The sequence below is a fragment of the Leptidea sinapis genome, chromosome 46 (genome assembly GCF_905404315.1).
Source record: "Leptidea sinapis chromosome 46, ilLepSina1.1, whole genome shotgun sequence".
Classification (NCBI taxonomy): domain Eukaryota; kingdom Metazoa; phylum Arthropoda; class Insecta; order Lepidoptera; family Pieridae; genus Leptidea; species Leptidea sinapis.
The window spans coordinates 5965353-5988407 of NC_066310.1; the positions used below are offsets into that span (position 1 = coordinate 5965353).

Consider the following 23055-nt stretch of genomic DNA (forward strand, 5'->3'; position numbering starts at 1 on the left):
CTTTTTATGACCCGGGGAAGCACAGAGCAAACTAACACGGTTACTTCAATATCATTGATGACGAAAAGGGTTGTACATCTACACCACTGATACGAATAAAGAAAATAGTAAATTATGATATCAGTCAATCAATATCGTCATAAAACAAATTATCGTGGTATTCCTTATTGCTTAATCCTATTTCATAAATAATAATTTGAGACAATATTCATGTCCGCACTATTAGATAAATTTTTAGTATATAATACCGAGCAAAAGTTATTATTGTTATAGTAATCAAGTACAAAAGTAAGTAAAAACGTGTTCACATTGAAAAGCATTCTCGCTTATATAAATTAGTATACTATTTCAACGGGTTTAAATCCGTTGTAAAGTCGAAAAATATTTTTAATATTTGAATTTGAATTATGTTAGTTCCGTAGTTAATACTAATAAGGATTGTTAATGATGAAATCTCCCATGCTACTATATCGAATTAACGATTCTATGTTCTGCTAATGAATTTTCTTTTTAACACTTTTATATTGTTAGGGTAAATGATTGTCAGGCAGTATACCATCATATACATTGTCTTTGTATATTAACAGTTCTTGAATACTTTCAGAGAGAAAAATGAAGTTCCTAATTCTGTTCGCATTGGTCGCGGCTGTGACCGCCGCCCCTGTCGACTTTGCTGAGATCGAAGAGATCATGAACGCCATCCACAGCCCCAGCACTGACCCCGCCACTGCTGCAGCTCTCGAACAAATGCTTTATGACATACTCGGAATTAATACAGGTGAAATCGGTGTTGGACCCGCAATTATTAAACCAGACGAAATCCAAGTTGGACCCGCAATTATCAACCCAGACGAAATCCAAGTTGGACCCGCAATTATCAACCCAGACGAAATCCAAGTTGGACCCGCAATTATTAAACCAGACGAAATCCAAGTTGGACCCGCAATTATCAACCCAGACGAAATCCAAGTTGGACCCGCAATTATCAACCCAGACGAAATCCAAGTTGGACCCGCAATTATCAAACCAGACGAAATCCAAGTTGGACCCGCAATTATCAAACCAGATGAAATTCAAGTTGGACCCGCAATTGTCAAACCAGACGAAATTCAAGTTGGACCCGCACTTGTTAAACCAGAGGACATCAGTGTTGGACCCGCACTTGTCAAACCAGATGAAATTCAAGTTGGACCTGCAGTTGTCAAACCAGAAGACATAAGTGTCGGACCTGCAGTTGTAAAACCAGAAGACATCAGTGTCGGACCTGCAGTTGTAAAACCAGAAGACATCAGTGTTGGACCCGCACTTGTCAAACCAGAAGATATCAGTGTTGGACCCGCACTTGTCAAACCAGACGAAATCCAAGTTGGACCCGCAGTTGTTAAACCAGAAGAAATCAATGTTGGACCCGCAGTTGAGCCCGAATATGAAGGAATCAACATCGGACCAGCCTTCGTTGTACCTGGAACGCCCGTCGGACCCGCTGGTCTTCCTTCCCAATTTAACACTCCCCTAGTCCAGGTCATCGTAAACATTGACTCTAGCTCCAACTCAGTCACCGTCGAACAATTGGAAACAATCCCTGGAGCCATCGAAGATGTACACGTCATCAACCCCCAGCCAGCCCTCGTTGAAGAAGGTGTCCACATCATTCCTGAACCAGTCAGCGTCGTTGAGGGATTCGAAACTGAGCCCATCAGCGTTGCCGATCCCATCATTCCTGACGTTGCTGCCAACCTCCCTGAACAACTCAACTAAATAATGTTAGTTAAATAAATGTAATCTTATAATAAAACAAACCGAATATACACTATGTCTGTTTCCTATTTGCATCTATGTCGGATTAGCCGCTTTCAAGCGAAAATAATCACAATATACGCAGTGCAGGAAAACTTACTTGGATTATCATTATAGCCATAGCAATGAAATAAGTACAAAATTGTATATATATATCTTTTCGAAATAGAGTAAAACACAATACTTGGAGACTTTCTCAATAGAGGAAGTCTCTAGCATTGCGAAGCCAAAGAATAAACTGTTAATTAATAGTAAAAATGTTAAATATCATATATATATATACTTGGTACATCAAAATATTCAAGGAATTAAAAGCAAAATACTAGAACTGGAACTATTTTTGAACTCAAATAACATAGACATTATGTGCATTACTGAACATTTTCTAAAAAGTCATGAGGTCATGTTTAATCTTAGTAATCATCAAGTTGGTAGTTCTTTCTGCAGAGTGGGGGCCGAATGTGGTGGTTCATTAATATTAATTAATAAACAAATACACTCTAAGGAACGCTTGGATATTGTTAATCTCTCTGTAGAAAGACACATTGAAATAGCCTGTGTAGAGTTGAAGCAGTTCATAGTTATATGCGTATATAGCCCGCCTTCTGCTTCATTTGACATTTTTCAAAAAATTATGGAAGAAATTTTACATAAAATATCAAATTCAAATAAAAATATTATAACATGTGGTGACTTTAATGTAAATATATTAGAAAATAATTCAGATACTACCAAAATAATTAATTTATTTCAATCTTTTGGCTTGATGCCTCAATTTATGGAGCCTACTCGGATAACTGCCACTTCGGCCAAATGTATAGATAATATTTATGCAAATGCTAATATTATAAATAAGAAATTAATTTGTAACCTTCCGTCTGACCATCTCGGCCAATTTATAAAACTAAAAATTAAAACAAAAATCCCTTGTAAGCGAAAAATTACCTATGTACCTATGACCATGGATAGACTTGAAAAACTGAAATTGAATTTGTCATCTATACTACCATTTCAATATGACACCAATAATCCAAATCAGATGTACGAAATATTTTTTAATAAATTTAGTAATGCATTCAATTCCATTTTTACAGCCAGGTCTATTATGGTCACCGACACCATAAAGTTTTGTGACTGGGCTTACAGCAGGCATATATAAAAGTAGACTAAAATTGTATGAACTTTATGGTGAAAAGCAGTATAATTGTAGTGAGGAGTTTAAAGAAAAAGTTCGAAATTATTCAAAATTTTTTAAAAATGTTTGTCTTGAAGCAAAATCGCGTTACCTAAGCTCAAAAATTAAAAATAGTCAAAATAAAATAAAATCCACTTGGAAAATTATTAATAATGAGACTGGAAGAGTCAAAATGAGTAATAAGAAATTTAATTTGAAAATTAACAATACAGCCATTCATCTGGATGAGGAAGTAGCTATAGCGTTTGAACATTTTTTTACAGACATTCCAATCTCTACTACATCATCTTTAAACTCCTCTCCCCTAATAGCAGAATCTCTATTAAAACAAAACGTGTCGGAGTGCAAATCTCAATTCAAATATAACTATATTAATAGTGATGATATCATTAGTGCTTTTAAACTTATTAATGTTAAGAAATCAACAGACCTCTGGGGCATTTCTATTACCGTTGTAAAACCAATAATTGATATGATTGCACCCGAACTTGCATTAATTTTCAATGAATGTATCGACTGTGGTGTGTTCCCTGATTTAATGAAACACAGTAAAATAACTCCACTTTTCAAATCAGGTAGTTGTTCTGACCCTGGTAATTTTAGACCTATCTCTGTCTTACCAACATTTAGTAAAATTTTTGAAAAAATAATTTTAAATCAATTGTTAAGGCACTTTAATTCGCATAATTTATTGCATTGTAAACAGTTTGGTTTTACTAGGGGTAGTTCAACCATTGACGCTAGTGTCGAGTTGATATCACACATTTTTGATGCTTGGGAAGAATCTTACGATGCTCTGGGCGTTTTCTGTGATTTGTCCAGGGCATTTGACTGTGTACACCATGACACATTGATCAGGAAACTACACCACTATGGTATTAGGGATGTTGCTTTAGATTTTCTCTCTTCCTATTTGAGTGATAGAGTCCAAAGAGTCGACGTGAATGGAAAGCGATCCCCAGGATCAGCAGCTAATTTAGGTGTGCCACAAGGCTCAATACTTGGACCATTTTTATTCTTAGTATACATAAATGATCTACCGCATTTTGTGAGGGACGATCATGAGGTTGTGTTGTTTGCAGATGACACGTCACTTTTATTTAAACTTAAGCGACAACAAAACGTTTTCGACGATGTAAACAATGCAATCTCGAAGGTAGTAAAGTGGTTTTATATTAATAATCTTCTACTTAATGAGAATAAAACAAAGTGTATTAGATTTATACTACCAAATGTGAAACAAGTAAAAGCTAATATTATTATTAAAAACGAAGAATAAGCTCTCGTGGACACCACTGTATTTCTAGGTATAACCCTCGATAATAAGCTTCAGTGGGGCCCTCATATTAATACATTGTCGAAGAAGCTCAGTTCTGCAGCATACGCAGTTAAAAAGATCCGTCTCTATACAGATGTAGCCACAGCTAGACTAGTCTATTTCAGCTACTTTCACAGCATTATGTCTTATGGTATACTGCTGTGGGGAAGTGCTGCAGATATTAACATCATCTTTGTGCTGCAGAAGAGGGCTGTACGTGCAATTTACAATATGGGTCCCAAAGAATCACTCCGTGAAAAATTTAAAGAGATAAGTATAATGACCGTCACTTGTCAATATATTTATGAAAATCTGATGTATGTGCACAGGAATATTAACTTGTTTAAGAAAAATAGCGATTGTCATAAGTTTAATACTAGGAATAAAGATAAGCTTGCTGTTACCACTACCAGGCTCCATAAAGTTGATAAATCATTTAAAGGGCAATGTATACGCTTCTATAACAAACTCCCAAGTGATATGCTTAATCTGACAATAAACAAATTTAAAAATTCAATTAAAGGGAAACTTTATAAAAAAGCATACTATAAAATATCGGATTACTTAGATGATAAAAATGCTTGGGAATGAACATGCTCTAACTCTGTCTTAATAAAACAAAATATATATTATAATTTTCTAGAGTATAAGTATATGTATTATTTTTACAAACTACATTATGTAGCTCTTATTATTATAAGAAACCTTAAATTGACGATTCAAAATGATCAAATATGATCTCAATGAATAAAGATATTTTGACTTTGACTTTGACTTTGACTTTCTTGCGCCGTTTCTTCTCCCACAGTGTCACTTGTTATTCCATTCCATTTTGTCTTGATTATTCTATTAACAAATACGAAGAAATGGAATTACTAGCGTCTGAGAGCAATGAATATGAAACAGAACAAAAATTGACGAATTCGTAGGATAAAAGCAGGTGTAAATGCGGTTATTTGCCGGAATTGGAAACCGAATACATATCGCAAGAAAGAAAGAATTTGGCACCTACTGCAAAATGTAGGGTCCGGTGCAGTCGTATAGCGCATTCAATACATGCGTCCATACTATACAATGAAATCTAGATTCGGTTATTTGCTGGATCTTCAGACCGAATAGGTGAATAGATTAGCAAATGTTGGTATAATGATTCTAAAGTTGTAGAAAAATGGTGATCATTTTTCAACTGTCGCATTAGATTTGTAAAGGCCCCAACTTTACATCATCTTTGTACTATGTCTATTACATATTCTGGGCTTGGCTTAGCCACAATCTTTTTCGACGACGCTGATATTGATAATTCTATTTATTAAAGCAAGACAGGCTCAAGGTTGCAATGAGGGGCTCTTGTGCGCATTCTTGCAAAAACCGCGAATCGTGTGTTCACATGGATTACGGGCCCCGATTCGGGACTGTTGGATACGGTATCGTAAGATGTGCCATGTGAACACAACATTCGGCATTTCCAGATCCGATGAAACGTGACTCCGTATCAAATGTAGAGTTTTCATCAGAATCTGATCATATTGTGTGTTATGGTTACCGTATCGCTGTTACGTACAGATGATGGAGTTGAAGAGGAGATGGTCGTGTGCTCGACAAATTATATAAAAAAGTGGTATTGAAAAACAAATATGAAACAAAAATATATTTATTCATTAAATAAAAAAAGTAATAGAAAAGAAGGATTTGTTTAAATTCAAATTATTTACTAAAATGTCGGCTCCTTCTGTTGTTATCCTAGTTCTTTAACATTGCAGTTTTTCAACAATTGCTGCACTGCATTAGCTCAAGAACTACCTAATCAATCTTAACAGCAATCCCAGCCCGTGCCAGTCACTCCTGCGATGTGACAGACTGGTCAGAATTCAGGATAATCTTACCCGACAGTCTGGAGCGACAATCCAATTGAGACTAGGATTTCTTTATTTGTTAAGGAAAGAAACAGATACATCACCATACTAAAAAATGAAGTTATATAAAATATAAAAATTGCAAATTGGATATATCTTAGAATAGTTCCACTAAGAACACAAAATAATACAATTCTACAAACATGACAAGATAAGTAAACAATAGAATATTTAGGCGAATACATAATCTTATATATATACAATTCTCGTGTCACGGTGTACGTAATTGAACTCCTCCGAAACGGCTCAACCGATTTTCGTGAATCTCAGCGTGCATATCGGCTAGGGTGGAGAATCGGACAACATCTATTTCCCACCCCTACACTATTTTTTTTAATTTTTGGTTTTATTTTTATAATACAGCATAAAATTAACATTAACATCTATTTTTGTATCGCTGTTTTTATAATATTCTATTCCATCCACAGATCCGCAATAGGGTTGCAAGATGGCAATCGAATACAATAATTGTAGTACGATATAATATTTGGTAGGTCTGAAAATCGGTTGCATACCTAACATTTTTTTTAATCACTTTATATGGCAATACGTTTGCTGGGTCAGCTAGTATTATATAAATCAAGGCAAAGACAGACATACTAGTGGATATAATAATGAAACAAGGTTTAAGGTAAGGACAGTAATTGTTGTTTTAACTTATTCTTAAATAAAGCAGTAGAGGAGTGTGAAAACAGGATGACATTTATGTGAGAATCCAATGAAGATGAAAGAGTTTCTAAGATCTAATGTATCTCACTGCTAGGTGACCAGTTTTTTCCCTCAGGCCGGGCAATATTTTGATCAAATGTTACGAAGAAGGAAGGCAACTGGTCCAGATAATTTAAGAAGCCAGCTACTCTTATTACACTATCACACATACAAGGCTATTAAGCCTTGTACGAAGCAAGCTGGAGTATTGCTGTCAAGTCTGGTCCCCGTGCTATAAAATCCACATCAAAAGAATAGAAAGTATTCAAAAAATCATTTTTACGACATTTAACTTATAAATTTCATAAACCCAGAATACTGGACAGCTACTGTAGCCGGCTTGAGTTCTTTAAAATACAGAGTTTGGAAGAGAGGCGTAAATTGTTAGATTTAAAGTTTTTACATAAACTGTTTCACAATTTAATTGATAGCCCAGACTTGCTGACGAAATCGTGTATTAATGTGAAGAGCCCCTCGAAGCCAACGTCCATTTTTTGCACAAATGAAAGTAAATACAAACCTGGGTAAAAATTCTCCAATCGAGCGAATGGCAAGAGTATATAATGATTACCTAAATAAAATACTAGACTTCGACATTGCTGCAATTGGGTTTACAACATTTATAAATAAATGTACTAAAATTTATAAGAAGTAAATGCTGTTGTTTTGTATTGGACTTAATTTTAATTTTAACATAATATTTAGATAAACTGTAATTTTACCAACATAATATTTAACTATTATAATCTAAGTTGTATAGTATGGTCGGGAAGGTAACAGATAATGAAAGATGTGTAACCCTGTAAGTTATCTGTACACTTAGATATATATATTTTTTTTTGTATGTAATTTCTGTATTACTGTGCGATTGTTAGGTTTCTGAATAAATAAATAATATAAGCATAGGATCAACAAAGATCATGCCATGAAATCCTTAATTGCTCTGAGTGTCTTCAACGGAATTTTAATACGGCCATTTTTCAGAGGCCTAGTAAAATCAGAAAGAGGAAAGTAGGTAATGTGACGTTTCAAAAACCAGTAAAGGCACCCGTAAGCTTGAAAGCTATAGGCCAATATTACCTTTGAGCATTGAAATAAAACACATTTTAAAGGATTAAAACTCGTGTATCTACGTAACTGTGTTTTTACATTCGATTATGCGTTAGTTGGTCTTAAAAACATTTTTAATTTTAGTTAGCTAACCCGACATTTCGTTTGCTTGATCTGAAGTCTAGAGTACCGACATAAACCCATGTTTGTCAGGTTTTTAAGGTAGTATACTATCTTATTTATTCAGAAACCTAACAATCGCACAGTAATACAGAAATTACATACAAAAATAAAAAAATATATATATATCTAAGTGTACAGATAACTTACAGGGTTACACATCTTTCATTATCTGTTACCTTCCCGACCATACTATACAACTTAGATTATAATAGTTAAATATTATGTTGGTAAAATTACAGTTTATCTAAATATTATGTTAAAATTAAAATTAAGTCCAATACAAAACAACAGCATTTACTTCTTATAAATTTCAGTACATTTATTTATAAATGTTGTAAACCCATCTGCACCAATGTCGAAGTCTAGTATTTTATTTAGGTAATCATTATATTCTCTTGCCATTCGCTCGATTGGAGAATTTTTACCCAGGTTTGTATTTACTTTCATTTGTGCAAAAATGGACGTTGGCTTCGAGGGGCTCTTCACATTAATACACAATTTCGTCAGCAAGTCTGGGCTATCAATTAAATTGTGAAACAGTTTATGTAAAAACTTTAAATCTAACAATTTACGCCTCTCTTCCAAACTCTGTATTTTAAAGAACTCAAGCCGGCTACAGTAGCTGTCCAGTATTCTGGGTTTATGAAATTTATAAGTTAAATGTCGTAAAAATGATTTTTTGAATACTTTCTATTCTTTTGATGTGGATTTTATAGCACGGGGACCAGACTTGACAGCAATACTCCAGCTTGCTTCGTACAAGGCTTAATAGCCTTGTATGTGTGATAGTGTAATAAGAGTAGCTGGCTTCTTAAATTATCTGGACCAGTTGCCTTCCTTCTTCGTAACATTTGATCAAAATATTGCCCGGCCTGAGGGAAAAAACTGGTCACCTAGCAGTGAGATACATTAGATCTTAGAAGCTCTTTCATCTTCATTGGATTCTCACATAAATGTCATCCTGTTTTCACACTCCTCTACTGCTTTATTTAAGAATAAGTTAAAACAACAATTACTGTCCTTGCCTTAAACCTTGTTTCATTATTATATCCACTAGTATGTCTGTCTTTGCCTTGATTTATATAATACTAGCTGACCCAGCAAACGTATTGCCATATAAAGTGATTAAAAAAAATGTTAGGTATGCAACCGATTTTCAGACCTACCAAATATTATATCGTACTACAATTATTGTATTCGATTGCCATCTTGCAACCCTATTGCGGATCTGTGGATGGAATAGAATATTATAAAAACAGCGATACAAAAATAGATGTTAATGTTAATTTTATGCTGTATTATAAAAATAAAACCAAAAATTTAAAAAAAAAGTATAGGGGTGGGAAATAGATGTTGTCCGATTCTCCACCCTAGCCGATATGCACGCTGAGATTCACGAAAATCGGTTGAGCCGTTTCGGAGGAGTTCAATTACGTACACCGTGACACGAGAATTGTATATATATAAGATTATGTATTCGCCTAAATATTCTATTGTTTACTTATCTTGTCATGTTTGTAGAATTGTATTATTTTGTGTTCTTAGTGGAACTATTCTAAGATATATCCAATTTGCAATTTTTATATTTTATATAACTTCATTTTTTAGTATGGTGATGTATCTGTTTCTTTCCTTAACAAATAAAGAAATCCTAGTCTCAATTGGATTGTCGCTCCAGACTGTCGGGTAAGATTATCCTGAATTCTGACCAGTCTGTCACATCGCAGGAGTGACTGGCACGGGCTGGGATTGCTGTTAAGATTGATTAGGTAGTTCTTGAGCTAATGCAGTGCAGCAATTGTTGAAAAACTGCAATGTTAAAGAACTAGGATAACAACAGAAGGAGCCGACATTTTAGTAAATAATTTGAATTTAAACAAATCCTTCTTTTCTACTACTTTTTTTATTTAATGAATAAATATATTTTTGTTTCATATTTGTTTTTCAATACCACTTTTTTATATAATTTGTCGAGCACACGACCATCTCCTCTTCAACTCCATCATCTGTACGTAACAGCGATACGGTAACCATAACACACAATATGATCAGATTCTGATGAAAACTCTACATTTGATACGGAGTAACGTTTCATCGGATCTGGAAATGCCGAATGTTGTGTTCACATGGCACATCTTGCGATACCGTATCCAACAGTCCCGAATCGGGGGCCGTAATCCATGTGAACACACGATTCGCGGTTTTTGCAAGAATGCGCACAAGAGCCCCTCATTGCAACCTTGAGCCTGTCTTGCTTTAATAAATAGAATTATCAACATCAGCGTCGTCGAAAAAGATTGTGGCTAAGCCAAGCCCAGAATATGTAATAGACATAGTACAAAGATGATGTAAAGTTGGGGCCTTTACAAATCTAATGCGACAGTTGAAAAATGATCACCATTTTTCTACAACTTTAGAATCATTATACCAACATTTGCTAATCTATTCACCTATTCGGTCTGAAGATCCAGCAAATAACCGAATCTAGATTTCATTGTATAGTATGGACGCATGTATTGAATGCGCTATGCGACTGCACCGGACCCTACATTTTGCAGTAGGTGCCAAATTCTTTCTTTCTTGCGATATGTATTCGGTTTCCAATTCCGACAAATAACCGCATTTACACCTGCTTTTGTCCTACGAATTCGTCAATTTTTGTTCCGTTTCATATTCATTGCTCTCAGACGCTAGTAATTCCATTTCTTCGTATTTGTTAATAGAATAATCAAGACAAAATGGAATGGAATAACAAGTGACACTGTGGGAGAAGAAACGGCGCAAGAAAGTCTCCAAGTATTGTGTTTTACTCTATTTCGAAAAGATATATATATATACAATTTTGTACTTATTTCATTGCTATGGCTATAATGATAATCCAAGTAAGTTTTCCTGCACTGCGTATATTGTGATTATTTTCGCTTGAAAGCGGCTAGACCCACATAGATGCAAATAAGAAACAGACATAGTGTACATTCGGTTTGTTTTATTATAAGATTACATTTATTTAACTAACATTATTTAGTTGAGTTGTTCAGGGAGGTTGGCAGCAACGTCAGGAATGATGGGATCGGCAACGCTGATGGGCTCAGCTTCGATTCCCTCAACGACGCTGACTGGTTCAGGGATGATGTGGACACCTTCTTCAACGAGGGCTGGCTGGGGGTTAATGATGTGTACATCTTCGATGGCTCCAGGGATTGTTTCCAATTGTTCGACGGTGACTGAGTTGGAGCTAGAGTCAATGTTTACGATGACCTGGACTAGGGGAGTGTTAAATTGGGAAGGAAGACCAGCGGGTCCGACGGGCGTTCCAGGTACAACGAAGGCTGGTCCGATGTTGATTCCTTCATATTCGGGCTCAACTGCGGGTCCAACATTGATTTCTTCTGGTTTAACAATTGCGGGTCCAACTTGGATTTCGTCTGGTTTGACAAGTGCGGGTCCAACACTGATATCTTCTGGTTTGACAAGTGCGGGTCCAACACTGATGTCTTCTGGTTTTACAACTGCAGGTCCGACACTGATGTCTTCTGGTTTTACAACTGCAGGTCCGACACTGATGTCTTCTGGTTTGACAACTGCAGGTCCAACTTGAATTTCATCTGGTTTGACAAGTGCGGGTCCAACACTGATGTCCTCTGGTTTAACAAGTGCGGGTCCAACTTGAATTTCGTCTGGTTTGACAATTGCGGGTCCAACTTGAATTTCATCTGGTTTGATAATTGCGGGTCCAACTTGGATTTCGTCTGGTTTGATAATTGCGGGTCCAACTTGGATTTCGTCTGGGTTGATAATTGCGGGTCCAACTTGGATTTCGTCTGGTTTGATAATTGCGGGTCCAACTTGGATTTCGTCTGGTTTGATAATTGCGGGTCCAACTTGGATTTCGTCTGGGTTGATAATTGCGGGTCCAACTTGGATTTCGTCTGGTTTAATAATTGCGGGTCCAACACCGATTTCACCTGTATTAATTCCGAGTATGTCATAAAGCATTTGTTCGAGAGCTGCAGCAGTGGCGGGGTCAGTGCTGGGGCTGTGGATGGCGTTCATGATCTCTTCGATCTCAGCAAAGTCGACAGGGACGGCGGTCACAGCCGCGACCAATGCGAACAGAATTAGGAACTTCATTTTTCTCTCTGAAAGTATTCAAGAACTGTTAATATACAAAGGCAATGTATATGATGGTATACTGCCTGACAATCATTTACCCTAACAATATAAAAGTGTTAAAAAGAAAATTCATTAGCAGAACATAGAATCGTTAATTCGATATAGTAGCGTGGGAGATTTCATCATTAACAATCCTTATTAGTATTAACTACGGAACTAACATAATTCAAATTCAAATATTAAAAATATTTTTCGACTTTACAACGGATTTAAACCCGTTGAAATAGTATACTAATTTATATAAGCGAGAATGCTTTTCAATGTGAACACGTTTTTTAGAATTTTTGGGTTTTTCAAGAATCCTGAATCACCATCAGCTGAACGTCCTGCTCATCTCGTCTCTAACAACGAACAAAATAGTTTTAAAATTTTGACATTCAATAGTGTCATTCCCTTGACCTACAAAGTGATTTTGATTTCATTTGAATACAAATGCTACCTTCATGTGTTTATTCACACTATAAAATAATCACTGGCAAATAAGAGGTGTTTACGAGAAGAAGTTTTCTCCATTAGAATGCTAAGGGTATCTTAAGGTATTTTCAAAGGGGGAGAATCAAAAGCTGTTAATTATTTTGGTTAAAAGCGGCCGACATTTATGACATGAAACAACTTTTCCAAGCACATCTTCTTCTTCTTCGTGGCACCCTTGGCCGAGCGATCGTGGTCATCACTAAGTGACGGGGGCAGATCTGATTTGCCGCACGAGCAATCGCTCCTTTTCCCTGCTGGCCTGGTACACTCGGTCAATGGACCGCCCACAGCAGGCTTAATTTGGTCGGTCCATCGCATGAGCAACCTTCCTCGCCCTCTGGTGCCCTCCACTTTGCCCTGCACGAGAAGGCACTCGATGGACTCGCTCTCGCGCCGGGAGACGCCCAAGCTTTTCAAGCCAAATTTTTCAATTTTGAAAATGGTATTGGTTGAGGATAAGATTGAAAATGTGCTTGGGGAGTTAGGAGCTATAATAAAATAAAATGATTTAGATATTACTGTCATTAGCTGAAATTATGTTTGGATTACTGCAAAACGATTAAAAGACTTAAAATTTGTAGAAACAGATTTGGTTATTGCAACAAAAAACTAAGTGGCTGCAATCAAAGGATGATTTAAAAGAAGGGGCTCTGGTAATCATAAAGAATAAGAGTAGCCCTCCTCTTATGTGGCTGCTGGGACGCATCGTACGCGTGTATCCAGGTGGAGACAGCATTAAATGGGTCGCTGAAATCAAGACCAAAAAGGGAATCGTAAAAAGAGCCAATCAATAACATATGCCCCTTACCTAGAAATGTTGAAGATACATCAACGCTGGGAGTATGTTAGCGACACAGTCGCTGTGTTAAGCGGCCGAATTAAGATGGTCGTGCGGATAGACCGGTTTTGGATACGATACGGTCGCATAGCAGAGATCCTCGCGACCGTCACTTTTGATACGAATGGACTGTCGTGTTAACGTAACCTAATATTACCTTTGTCAATTGTATTTCACAAATTAAATTAATTAATTACAGCCTTCTTTTTACTTGGACGCTAAGATTTCCTATCATTCAAGACCAGGGCACTGGGCGCCTACCTACCAACTTATTAGTAAGGTTTACTCTAAGTTTTGGGGAGAATTGTTCAAAAAATAATTTTATTGTGTCATAAAATAACTGGAAAACTAAATTGGGGTCATTTTCAGCATATACGTCACTAAATGTTAAACATTTAGGTACATTTGGAATTTTTTCTTGTTTGCCTTTGAGAAATCCCTTTTCATTATATACCAGCTACTGACTGGTCTTGTTTTATTTTTAACATCAAATTTCAAAAATTGAGCCGTATTAGGATCCGATAGTTGTAAGTGTTCTATTTCACCTTTTGCTGTTTTTATGTTACTTAGCACAAGATCCAAACAAGCTGCACCTCGGGTTGGAACTTCGATGTGAGAAACAAAATTGTATATATTAAGCATGTCACGGAGATGTTTAGTTTGAGGTGTAGATAACAATATGTCAATATTAAAGTCACCGGTAATTATAATTATCCTATTTCTATAGGAATTGGTGATGTCATGCAATAAATATTTAAGTTTCGATATAAATTTCGAAGCAAATTTTTTATGAGAATAATTATAAATACAAATATAAATTAAGTTGTGTGTTGGTATCTCTATCGCACAATTAGCTGTACCTTTTTTAAGAAGTATACATGATCCACCTCGTTTAGTTTTCCTAGAGCAGCTTGCAACTAGCAGATAGTTTTTCAAATCCTTTTTGGATAAATGTTTCCGTGAGGCAAATTGCGTATTCACGACTATCATAAGGAAGGAATTATATTGTGATTACTATATAATGATATGTTATATGTATGTGTAAGTGTAGCCACCACACCTCTTAAGGGAATAACAACATGATCCTTTCCTTGTCCTTTTCTACGTACTAATAGCCTTTTATTGATGTTTTCTGAAAGCTGGCTGCGATAAACATATTTTGTGATAAAAGTGGGAAAACTTTGATTTAGAAAAAAAGTTGTTAAGATTATAGTAATAAACATTTATATTTCAAAGCAACCGTTTCAGTAATTCCATATTACTGGTTTTAAACTAAATTATACAGGTATTTGATGATATGGTTTAATATATGTTTAGTTGAGTTGTTCAGGGAGGTTGGCAGCAACGTCAGGAAAGATGGGGTCAGCAATGCTGATGGGCTCAGCTTCGAATCCCTCAACGACTGAAACTGGGTCTGGCTTGATGATTTCAACATCTTCGATAGCTCCAGGGGTTGGTTCCAATTGTTCGACGGTGACGGAGTCAGAGCTAGAGTCAACGTTTACGATGACCTGGACTAGGGGAGTTTTAAGTCCGAAAGGAAGACCAGCGGGTCCAACGGGCGTTCCAGGTACAACGAAGGCTGGTCCGATGTTGATTCCTTCATATTCTGGCTCAACAGCGGGTCCAACTTAGATTTCGTCTGGTTTGACAAGTGCGGGTCCAACACTGATAACTTCTGGTTTGACAAGTGCGGGTCCAACACTAATGTCTTCTGGTTTTACAACTGCAGGTCCAACTTGGATTTCGTCTGGTTTGACAATTGCGGGTCCAACTTGGATTTCGTCTGGTTTGACAACTGCGGGTCCAACACTGATGTCTTCTGGTTTGACAAGTGCGGGTCCAACACTGATGTCTTCTGGCTTGACAAGTGCGGGTCCAACTTGGATTTCGTCTGGTTTGACAACTGCGGGTCCAACTTGGATTTCGTCTGGTTTGACAATTGCGGGTCCCACTTGGATTTCGTCTGGTTTGACAACTGCGGGTCCAACACTGATGTCTTCTGGTTTGACAACTGCGGGTCCAACACTGATGTCTTCTGGTTTGACAAGTGCGGGTCCAACACTGATATCTTCTGGTTTGACAAATGCGGGTCCTACTTGAATTCCGTCTGGTTGGACAATAGCGGGTCCGACTTGAATTTGGTCGGGTTGGACAATAGCAGGTCCAACTTGAATTCCATCTGGTTGCACAATAGCGGGTCCGACTTCAATACCTTGTTCTGGCGCAACAATAGCTGGGCCAACCTGGATGAAACGTGAGGCTGGGACCGCGGACGCGGCTGCGCCGAATGCGAGCACGATGAAGAATTTCATAATATGTCTGGAAAATTAAAATATATAAATTATTCACTTTTAAGGAATATTGTTAGTGCTCTAATATTATTTTTTTTTATTCAAACAAAACAAATCTTATAACTATATTTACAATACTATCATCATCTTTTCAGCCGGAAGATGTCTGCTGCTGGACAAAGGCCTCCCCCAAATATCGCCATGACGATTGTTCCTGCGTTGCCCTCATCCAACCTATTCCGGCCATCTTGACAAGATCGTCGGTCCATCTTGTGGGGGCCTACCAACACTACGCCTTCCGGTACGTGGTCGATATTCGAGGACCTTACTGCGCTAACGGCCATCTGTCCGCCGAGCTATGTGCCCTTCCCACTGCCACTTAAGTTTCGCAATCATTTGGGCTATATCAGTGAATTTGGTTCTCCTACGGATCTCCTTATTTCTGATTCGATCTCATAGAGAAACTCCGAGCATTGCTCGCTGAGCAACAGTGAGCTTCCTCATAAGGCCTATAGTTATCGACCACGTCTGTGTTCCGTATGACACTGTGGTATTTTGGACGAGCAGATTTTACGGAGCTTCCCGAACTCTGCCTATCCGAGTTGGATTCGACGAGTAACCTCTTTCCGGAAATTTGACCTGCCTAACTGGATTATTTGTCCAAGGTAGACGAACTTGTCAACAATTTCGAGAGTAGAGTGCAATTCCCAGCTGTTACGGGAACAGGTGCGACATGGGCATTAGACATCATCTTCGTCTTGTCCATGTTCATTTTGAGACCTACTCCTTGGGAAGCTGTATTGAGGCCATCGAGCATATGGCTTAAGTCTTCCATGGTCTCTGCCATGATTACGATATCGTCTGCGAATCGAAGGTGAGTGATGTATTCACTGTTGATATTGATGCCCATCCCGTTCCAGTCCAGCAGCTTAAAGATATCTTCCAATGCAGCGGTGAACAGCTTCGGCGATATAAAATCGCCTTGTCTGACGCCGCTGCCCCGCTGCAGTCGGATAGGCTTCGAGAACTGATCCTGGAGAGGGACTGACATGATGGCATTACCATACAAACACTTCAACGCTTCGATATATCGATAATCAATGAGGCACCTCTGAAGAGACTGAAGCTGCCCCCAGATCTCGATCGAATCAATCTCGGCTTTCTCATAGTCCACGAACGCCAAGCAAGTGGCGCAGCGTATGTATGTGGTCTATGGTGCTAAAGCTTTTTCAAAATCCGGCTTGTTCGGAAGGCTGGAAGTCGTCGAACCTATTCACATATAATACTATGATTACATAAAATTAAAACTATCATTACGGGGAAGCGTACCAAGAATACTAGTAGCATTTCCGCGTTGGATAGCTAGGCTGATCCGTTGACCGAAATAGCTGCCAGCGCTTGGGTTTCCAGTAGCTTTATTGAGGCGTGAAGTACTTTGCACATTCTCCGCACCTCTGGGCCCCACGGGCCAAGTGTCTCGACACCAAACGGCACAAAGATGTGTGACTCACTGAGACCGACATATTTGCGACGCTTGCTGTCTTCGGCAGTCAAGGCATCAGCCCCAGCACCAATGACGTAACTTGGACATGAGAAGGAGCCAGAGTGTTGACGCAAGTCGCGTCCCACACCAGTGCCCTTCCCCGTGCCCAAGCCACCAGCGTCATAGCGTCATTCCATTAGGAGGCTTGCCATCGCGGTGGGTAATTTGGTCTAAAACAGCTGGTATATTAAGAGCAGTAAATGCCCTGCGGATGACTTCATTAATGCTGGCATGACGACCGATACGGCCTGCCGATTTTAAGCAATTTAGCCCGTGAGAATATTTGGTTTATTAAATATCAAATGAAACATTTAAGGCTAAAAATATTTTATATGTTGTTATTGCTTTACTTACTTGATGCTTTTTTTGCTACTAATGACATTGGTCCAATGTATGTAGATTATATACCAAAATTTATCAATTCTCTTTTTATTAGCGACTTATCTAAATGAATTAAAATTTAGTGCCTACATCAATAGTGCGGAAGTTTCAAAGAAGCGCTCAGTAAGATGTAATAAAACACTAAATGTATTATTTGCATGATAAAGGTTAACTTTTACTTTTACATTTGATTAGATATATTTTTTGATTGTAATGTTTTGAATATCTTTTAGCAGTAATCATATCATTAAATCATCTGCTATTGTGTAAAGTACTTTCGTTGCGACTTGTTTGAATTATTATAAGATAGTATTTTCTTTGGAAAGTATGAGAGTGATATTGAAAGAAGGGGGAATGCAGGAAACATGGTGAATGGAGCTTTGCACTCCTTTATGAACAGGCAGAAGGTGTCTAATAAGGCTCGTTTGGCTGTGCATAAGGGGGTTTGGTTCCAACACTCATGTAAGGAATTGAATGTTGGGTATGGCAAAAGAAACATGAAAGCAGAATAAATGCAGTTGAGATGAGAGCGTTGAGAAGTATGATAGGAGTAAAACTGAGTGACAGGATAAGAAATAGTGAGATAACAAAACGTTGTAGTCTGAAAAAAAGATGTTGTGACAAATATTGATAAAGGTATGCTGAGAAGGTTTGGTCGAGAGAATTAATGAAGAACGATTGACGAAGAAAGTGTATAAGGCCAGTGTGAATGAAAGTGTTGGAAGGGGTAGACCTAGGCGGACGTTCCGAGATCAAATCAGGGACGTCTTGAAAAAAGGCCAGGTCAAGAGTACCCTAAACCGAAGAGCAAGTATGAAAGGAATAATGAAAGTGGAGGACAAGTATGTAAGGATCGTAGCAAATGGAAAGAAGTGGTCTCTACCTACCCTTACGGAAAAGAGGCGTGATTAAATGTATGTATATATATATTTTCTTTGATTAACGCGAGTGTTACACACTTAAATAAAATACTTTTAAAGGAGTAAAACGGTCTGAAATTGACAATTGAGTCTGAACAGCTTTCTTCAATTTAAATCAGGAGGCCTGGACGGGATCTTCCCAGGACTGCTACAATGGAGCGGTATGGGGCCGCTAGCAGCGCATTTAACTGCTATCTATAGGGCATGCCTGGCCTACAAATACATACCGCCCCAGTGGAGGGAGGTAAAAGAGTATTTATCCCTAAGCCTGGCAAAAATGATTACACAAATCCCAAATCGTACAGGCCAATCAGTCTCACATCATTTTTGTTGAAGACTCTAGAGAGACTCTGCGATAGGGATATTAGGGAAAATGCCCTCATACAAAAACCGCTACATGACAACCAACACGCCTATACTCAGGGCAGATCAACCGAATCCGCACTCTATTGCGTAACATCTCTCGCAATGAAAGGATTATCACGTAAACAATGATTAACAAGGTTGATTACCTTAGGTGCTTTTATTGATATCGAAGGCGCCTTCGACAAAACCTCTTTCACTAGCATAGGCCGAGCGCTAGCCGCTCATGATGTAGATCCTACAATTGCTGGGTGGATAGACAGCATGTTGAGGCATAGGGCGATACGAATCACTGTGAACACCAGTACTAGATGTGTGGTGGCAACTGGCTGCCCACAAGGAGGGGTACTCCGCCGCTGCTCTGGAACCTTGTGGTAGATGAGCTCATCACAAGGCTAAACAAAAAGAAACTGTACACGGTGGGCTATGCTGACGACCTCGCCATTCTAATAACAGGACCAGTCGAGAGCGTCTTATGTAGCCTCATGAGATCTGCTTTTAAGATTTTGGAAGAATGGTGCGCGCAACACAAACTTACAGCTAATCCGTCAAAGACGGAACTAATACTATTCACTAACAAACGCAGCCTTGGTAATCTAACATTACCAAAGCTGTTCAACACCGAACTAAGCCTTACTAAAGAAGTTAAATACCTGGGGGTTATACTGGATAGTAAGTTGCTTTGGAATAAACACCTTGAAAACAAGCTGGAAAGAGCATGCATCATCTTTTGGCAGTGCAGAAGACTCATAGGAAGAACCTGGGGTCTTGCTCCAAAGATAAGCAGATGGCTCTATACAGCAGTCATCAGACCAATTATCTCCTACGGAGCAATAGCGTGGTGGCCCAGGACAGAGCTTGTGACAGTACAAACCAAGCTGCAGCGTTTCCAGCGGCTGGCCTGCACAGCCATAACAGGATGCATGCGCACCACGCCTTCCTCGGCCCTTGAAATTATTCTAGGGCTAACACCACTCGACATACACTTTCAATAAGAAGCGACAATGGCGACTCTACGTCTAAAGCTGTTAGGTGTATGGAAGAATGAAGACGGCCTAACAGATAAGCTCTGGAACAGGGTAACAAAGGATTATCCACTCTGTGAGGCACCATGTGATAAGATACCTAAAACACATACCTTCCATAAAAACTATCACATACAGCTATATGAGAAAGATGCTGTGCAGTCAGGTGTAAACGAATTAAGAATTTACACAGACGGCTCGAAAATGGCTACTGGAACTGGTGCCGGCATATTCTCACAGGAACTAAACATACACATTTCCATACCCTTGGGCACACACAGCTCCATCTTCCAATGTGAGTGCGTAGCCATCAAGGAAGCCGCCAGCGCTATATTAAGAAGAAAGGTACATGGCCACAGCATCAGATTTCTTTCTGACAGTATGGCGGTACTAACAGCGCTGAAGGGTACCACACACAACTCAGCACTAATACACGAACGTCACCAAACCCTGGAGCAAGTTGCCTCTTATAACCAGGTAACTCTGCAATGGATCAAGGGACAGAAGGTTCAGAAGTAGATATTCAGCAATGGAGTAATAGGATTTACGATAGAGCCATTTTTTATAAAACATTTAAATGTATAATATAGAAAACAAAAATGAGATTTAATTACAGATGTAATAACTTTAATGTGTATTCTCAATTTCTTTCGATTGCTGAATTCGTTTTAGCTTACTTACACTAATATATAAATACTGTTTGTATTTTGAACCATTTTAAAGCAGTTTCAGGGACTGAAATATTTCCGCATAACATGGCAGTATATAATAATTTACTACTGTTGGTTGGTATTCAAAATGTTCTCAACAATGTAGTAAGAACATTTTGAATACCAATCTATATATCTATCTACTATTGCCTTTTTACTAGTCGACCCGACAGACGTTGTCCTGTACACACGTCCTAAATCTGAAAAATCGGTGCAGCCGTTAGGACTTCACTAATTACACATGAGCAGGCGAATAATATTATATGGACAGAATTGAGAATCTAAACCAATCTCAAATTCACTGGAGGTCACAATAACATCATCAAAATCGGTCCAACCGTTTAGGAGGTAGTTCAATTGTGAATCTAAACAACCATTCTCGAATCCACCTGAAGACACACAGAAAGTTTCATTAAACTGGGTCAGCCGTTTTGGAGGTTAGCCGTTAGCCGTTATTATACAAAATATATATATATATATATATATATATTTTGTACACATTTTGTATACACTGTATTCGACGCAATAAATAAATTTCATTTCTTAGATAATTTATACGTCTAGATAGAGTCTCTTAGACAGCTGATGAAAACAGGCCAGGAATATTTATAGTTTAGTGTGCGTGACAAGCTACGTTTGAGTGCGTGAATTACTCAAAATAGACGTTAGTTCCGAAGTCTATTTTTTTCGACGTTTTCATAGTTGTCATAGTCGTATAAATAATCTACGCTACTTGCATTATGCGAACATAAAAATATATTTTCATTTCTCGTACTCGGAAAGTAATGTTGTTTTGATCTGATTATTGGGTGGAAAATTCCCTCCATAGAGAGGGTAAAACTCATACAAATTACTTCCCACCTAAGGCCGGAATGATCGTCTGATGAAATACCAGAGTCTCCCACTTTTACAGATATCCAGAACAGCCAAATTTGTCATAATATATCAAAGAGCATAAACATTCCATACAAAAATGTAACTTTTAATTTTACGAATTGTCCTAATTTGACAATTAATTTTAAATAGGTGTTACTAATGTTATTATATACTAGCTGACCCGGCAAACGTTGTTTTGCCATATAAAGTATAATTCACGCGATAGTTTTATAAGTAATAAAATATTGCCTATATATATATTGTACATCATTTTGTTCTATAGCCTTCCTCGATAAATGGACTACCCAACACTGAAAGAATCATTCAAATCGGACCAGTAGTACCAGAGATTAGCGCGTTCAAACAAACAAACAAACACTGCAGCTTTATAATATTATTAGTATATTAGTATTAGTATAGATTATGAATAAATAGTTTAGATAAACAACTAGTTTTATTTTCCTCATATTCGAAATGAAAAGTAGTGTTTAACACGGGTAAAAGAATCATTTCCTACTCGGACTATAGCCGAGAGCTATTCAGAGCTTCATTTATTAACATGTTTTACTTACTTGATTGACTTAACTATACAAAAATATTAACCAATAAACTATTTGACTGTATGTCAAAAAGTTAAACAGTAATGTTTAACTTTTTGACAAGATCACGGGTGTCTATCATATTTTATATCTGTCTTCTTATATCCATTTATTATTATCTTATAATATTTAAATGAAACACTTTTAAAGGATTAAAACGCGTGTTTTGTAATTGTGTTTTACATTACAAAAAAAAAGTTATATTTTTAATATTATATTAGTTAGCCCGAGGTTTCAGATCGCGTTTTCAGGGGGACTGCGGATGAAATGAGTCAAGTAAGTATTTGACATTGTTGTCATTATTAAGTTTAGCGCCATTTATTGCCTCGGAGGTGGTATTTGCTGTAGACAGATGGTTTTTGTCAAAATTTTCTGACAGTGTCCTCTTCCTGTTTTGGTATGTGTAGTTTTGGGTTTTAAATTTAGAGATTATTTGATCCCGCGTGTTAGCAAATTTCAGACCGTATGGTATGGTATGGTATAGGGGCTCCTGTTTCCGCAATTAAACCACTAGCATGGGTCCATATTGCGTGCAGTAATGGCCAGTTACTCCAACCAGCCCAGCTCCTTCCAGAAGTTCAGAACATTCCTGGGGTGTTCACAGACTTCTTGGAGCGACCTCGTATTGGTTAAGGTTTTTGCTCGTTGGTTGGCCACCCCCGCACATTCCAGGATTACGTGAGCGACCGTTTCGT

At 37.8% G+C, this 23055-nt stretch overlaps 3 protein-coding genes across 4 annotated transcripts; 1 reads left to right on the forward strand and 2 right to left on the reverse strand.

The window, feature by feature from the left end:
• Window positions 1-572: 572 nt before the first annotated feature.
• Window positions 573-1813, forward strand: LOC126977979 (110 kDa antigen-like). Its single transcript, XM_050826704.1, has 2 exons — window positions 573-1192; window positions 1229-1813. The coding sequence occupies exons 1-2, from the start codon at window positions 613-615 to the stop codon at window positions 1756-1758; spliced, it is 1110 nt and encodes a 369-aa protein (XP_050682661.1). The 5' UTR covers window positions 573-612; the 3' UTR covers window positions 1759-1813.
• A 9317-nt stretch (window positions 1814-11130) lies between these two features.
• LOC126977984 (110 kDa antigen-like) lies at window positions 11131-12315 on the reverse strand. Its single transcript, XM_050826709.1, has one exon. It carries the CDS (start codon window positions 12293-12295, stop codon window positions 11186-11188), a length of 1110 nt encoding a protein of 369 aa, XP_050682666.1. The 5' UTR covers window positions 12296-12315; the 3' UTR covers window positions 11131-11185.
• A 2541-nt stretch (window positions 12316-14856) lies between these two features.
• Window positions 14857-15971, reverse strand: LOC126977995 (fibrous sheath CABYR-binding protein-like). Of its 2 annotated transcripts, XM_050826729.1 has the most exons (2): window positions 15382-15971; window positions 14857-15273 (listed from the first exon to the last, which is right to left on the reverse strand). In XM_050826729.1, the coding sequence occupies exons 1-2, from the start codon at window positions 15962-15964 to the stop codon at window positions 14963-14965; spliced, it is 894 nt and encodes a 297-aa protein (XP_050682686.1). In that variant the 5' UTR covers window positions 15965-15971; the 3' UTR covers window positions 14857-14962. The 2 variants fall into 2 exon arrangements, with proteins under 2 accessions (XP_050682686.1, XP_050682687.1); XM_050826730.1 differs by having other exon boundaries at window positions 15129-15971.
• Window positions 15972-23055: the final 7084 nt, after the last annotated feature.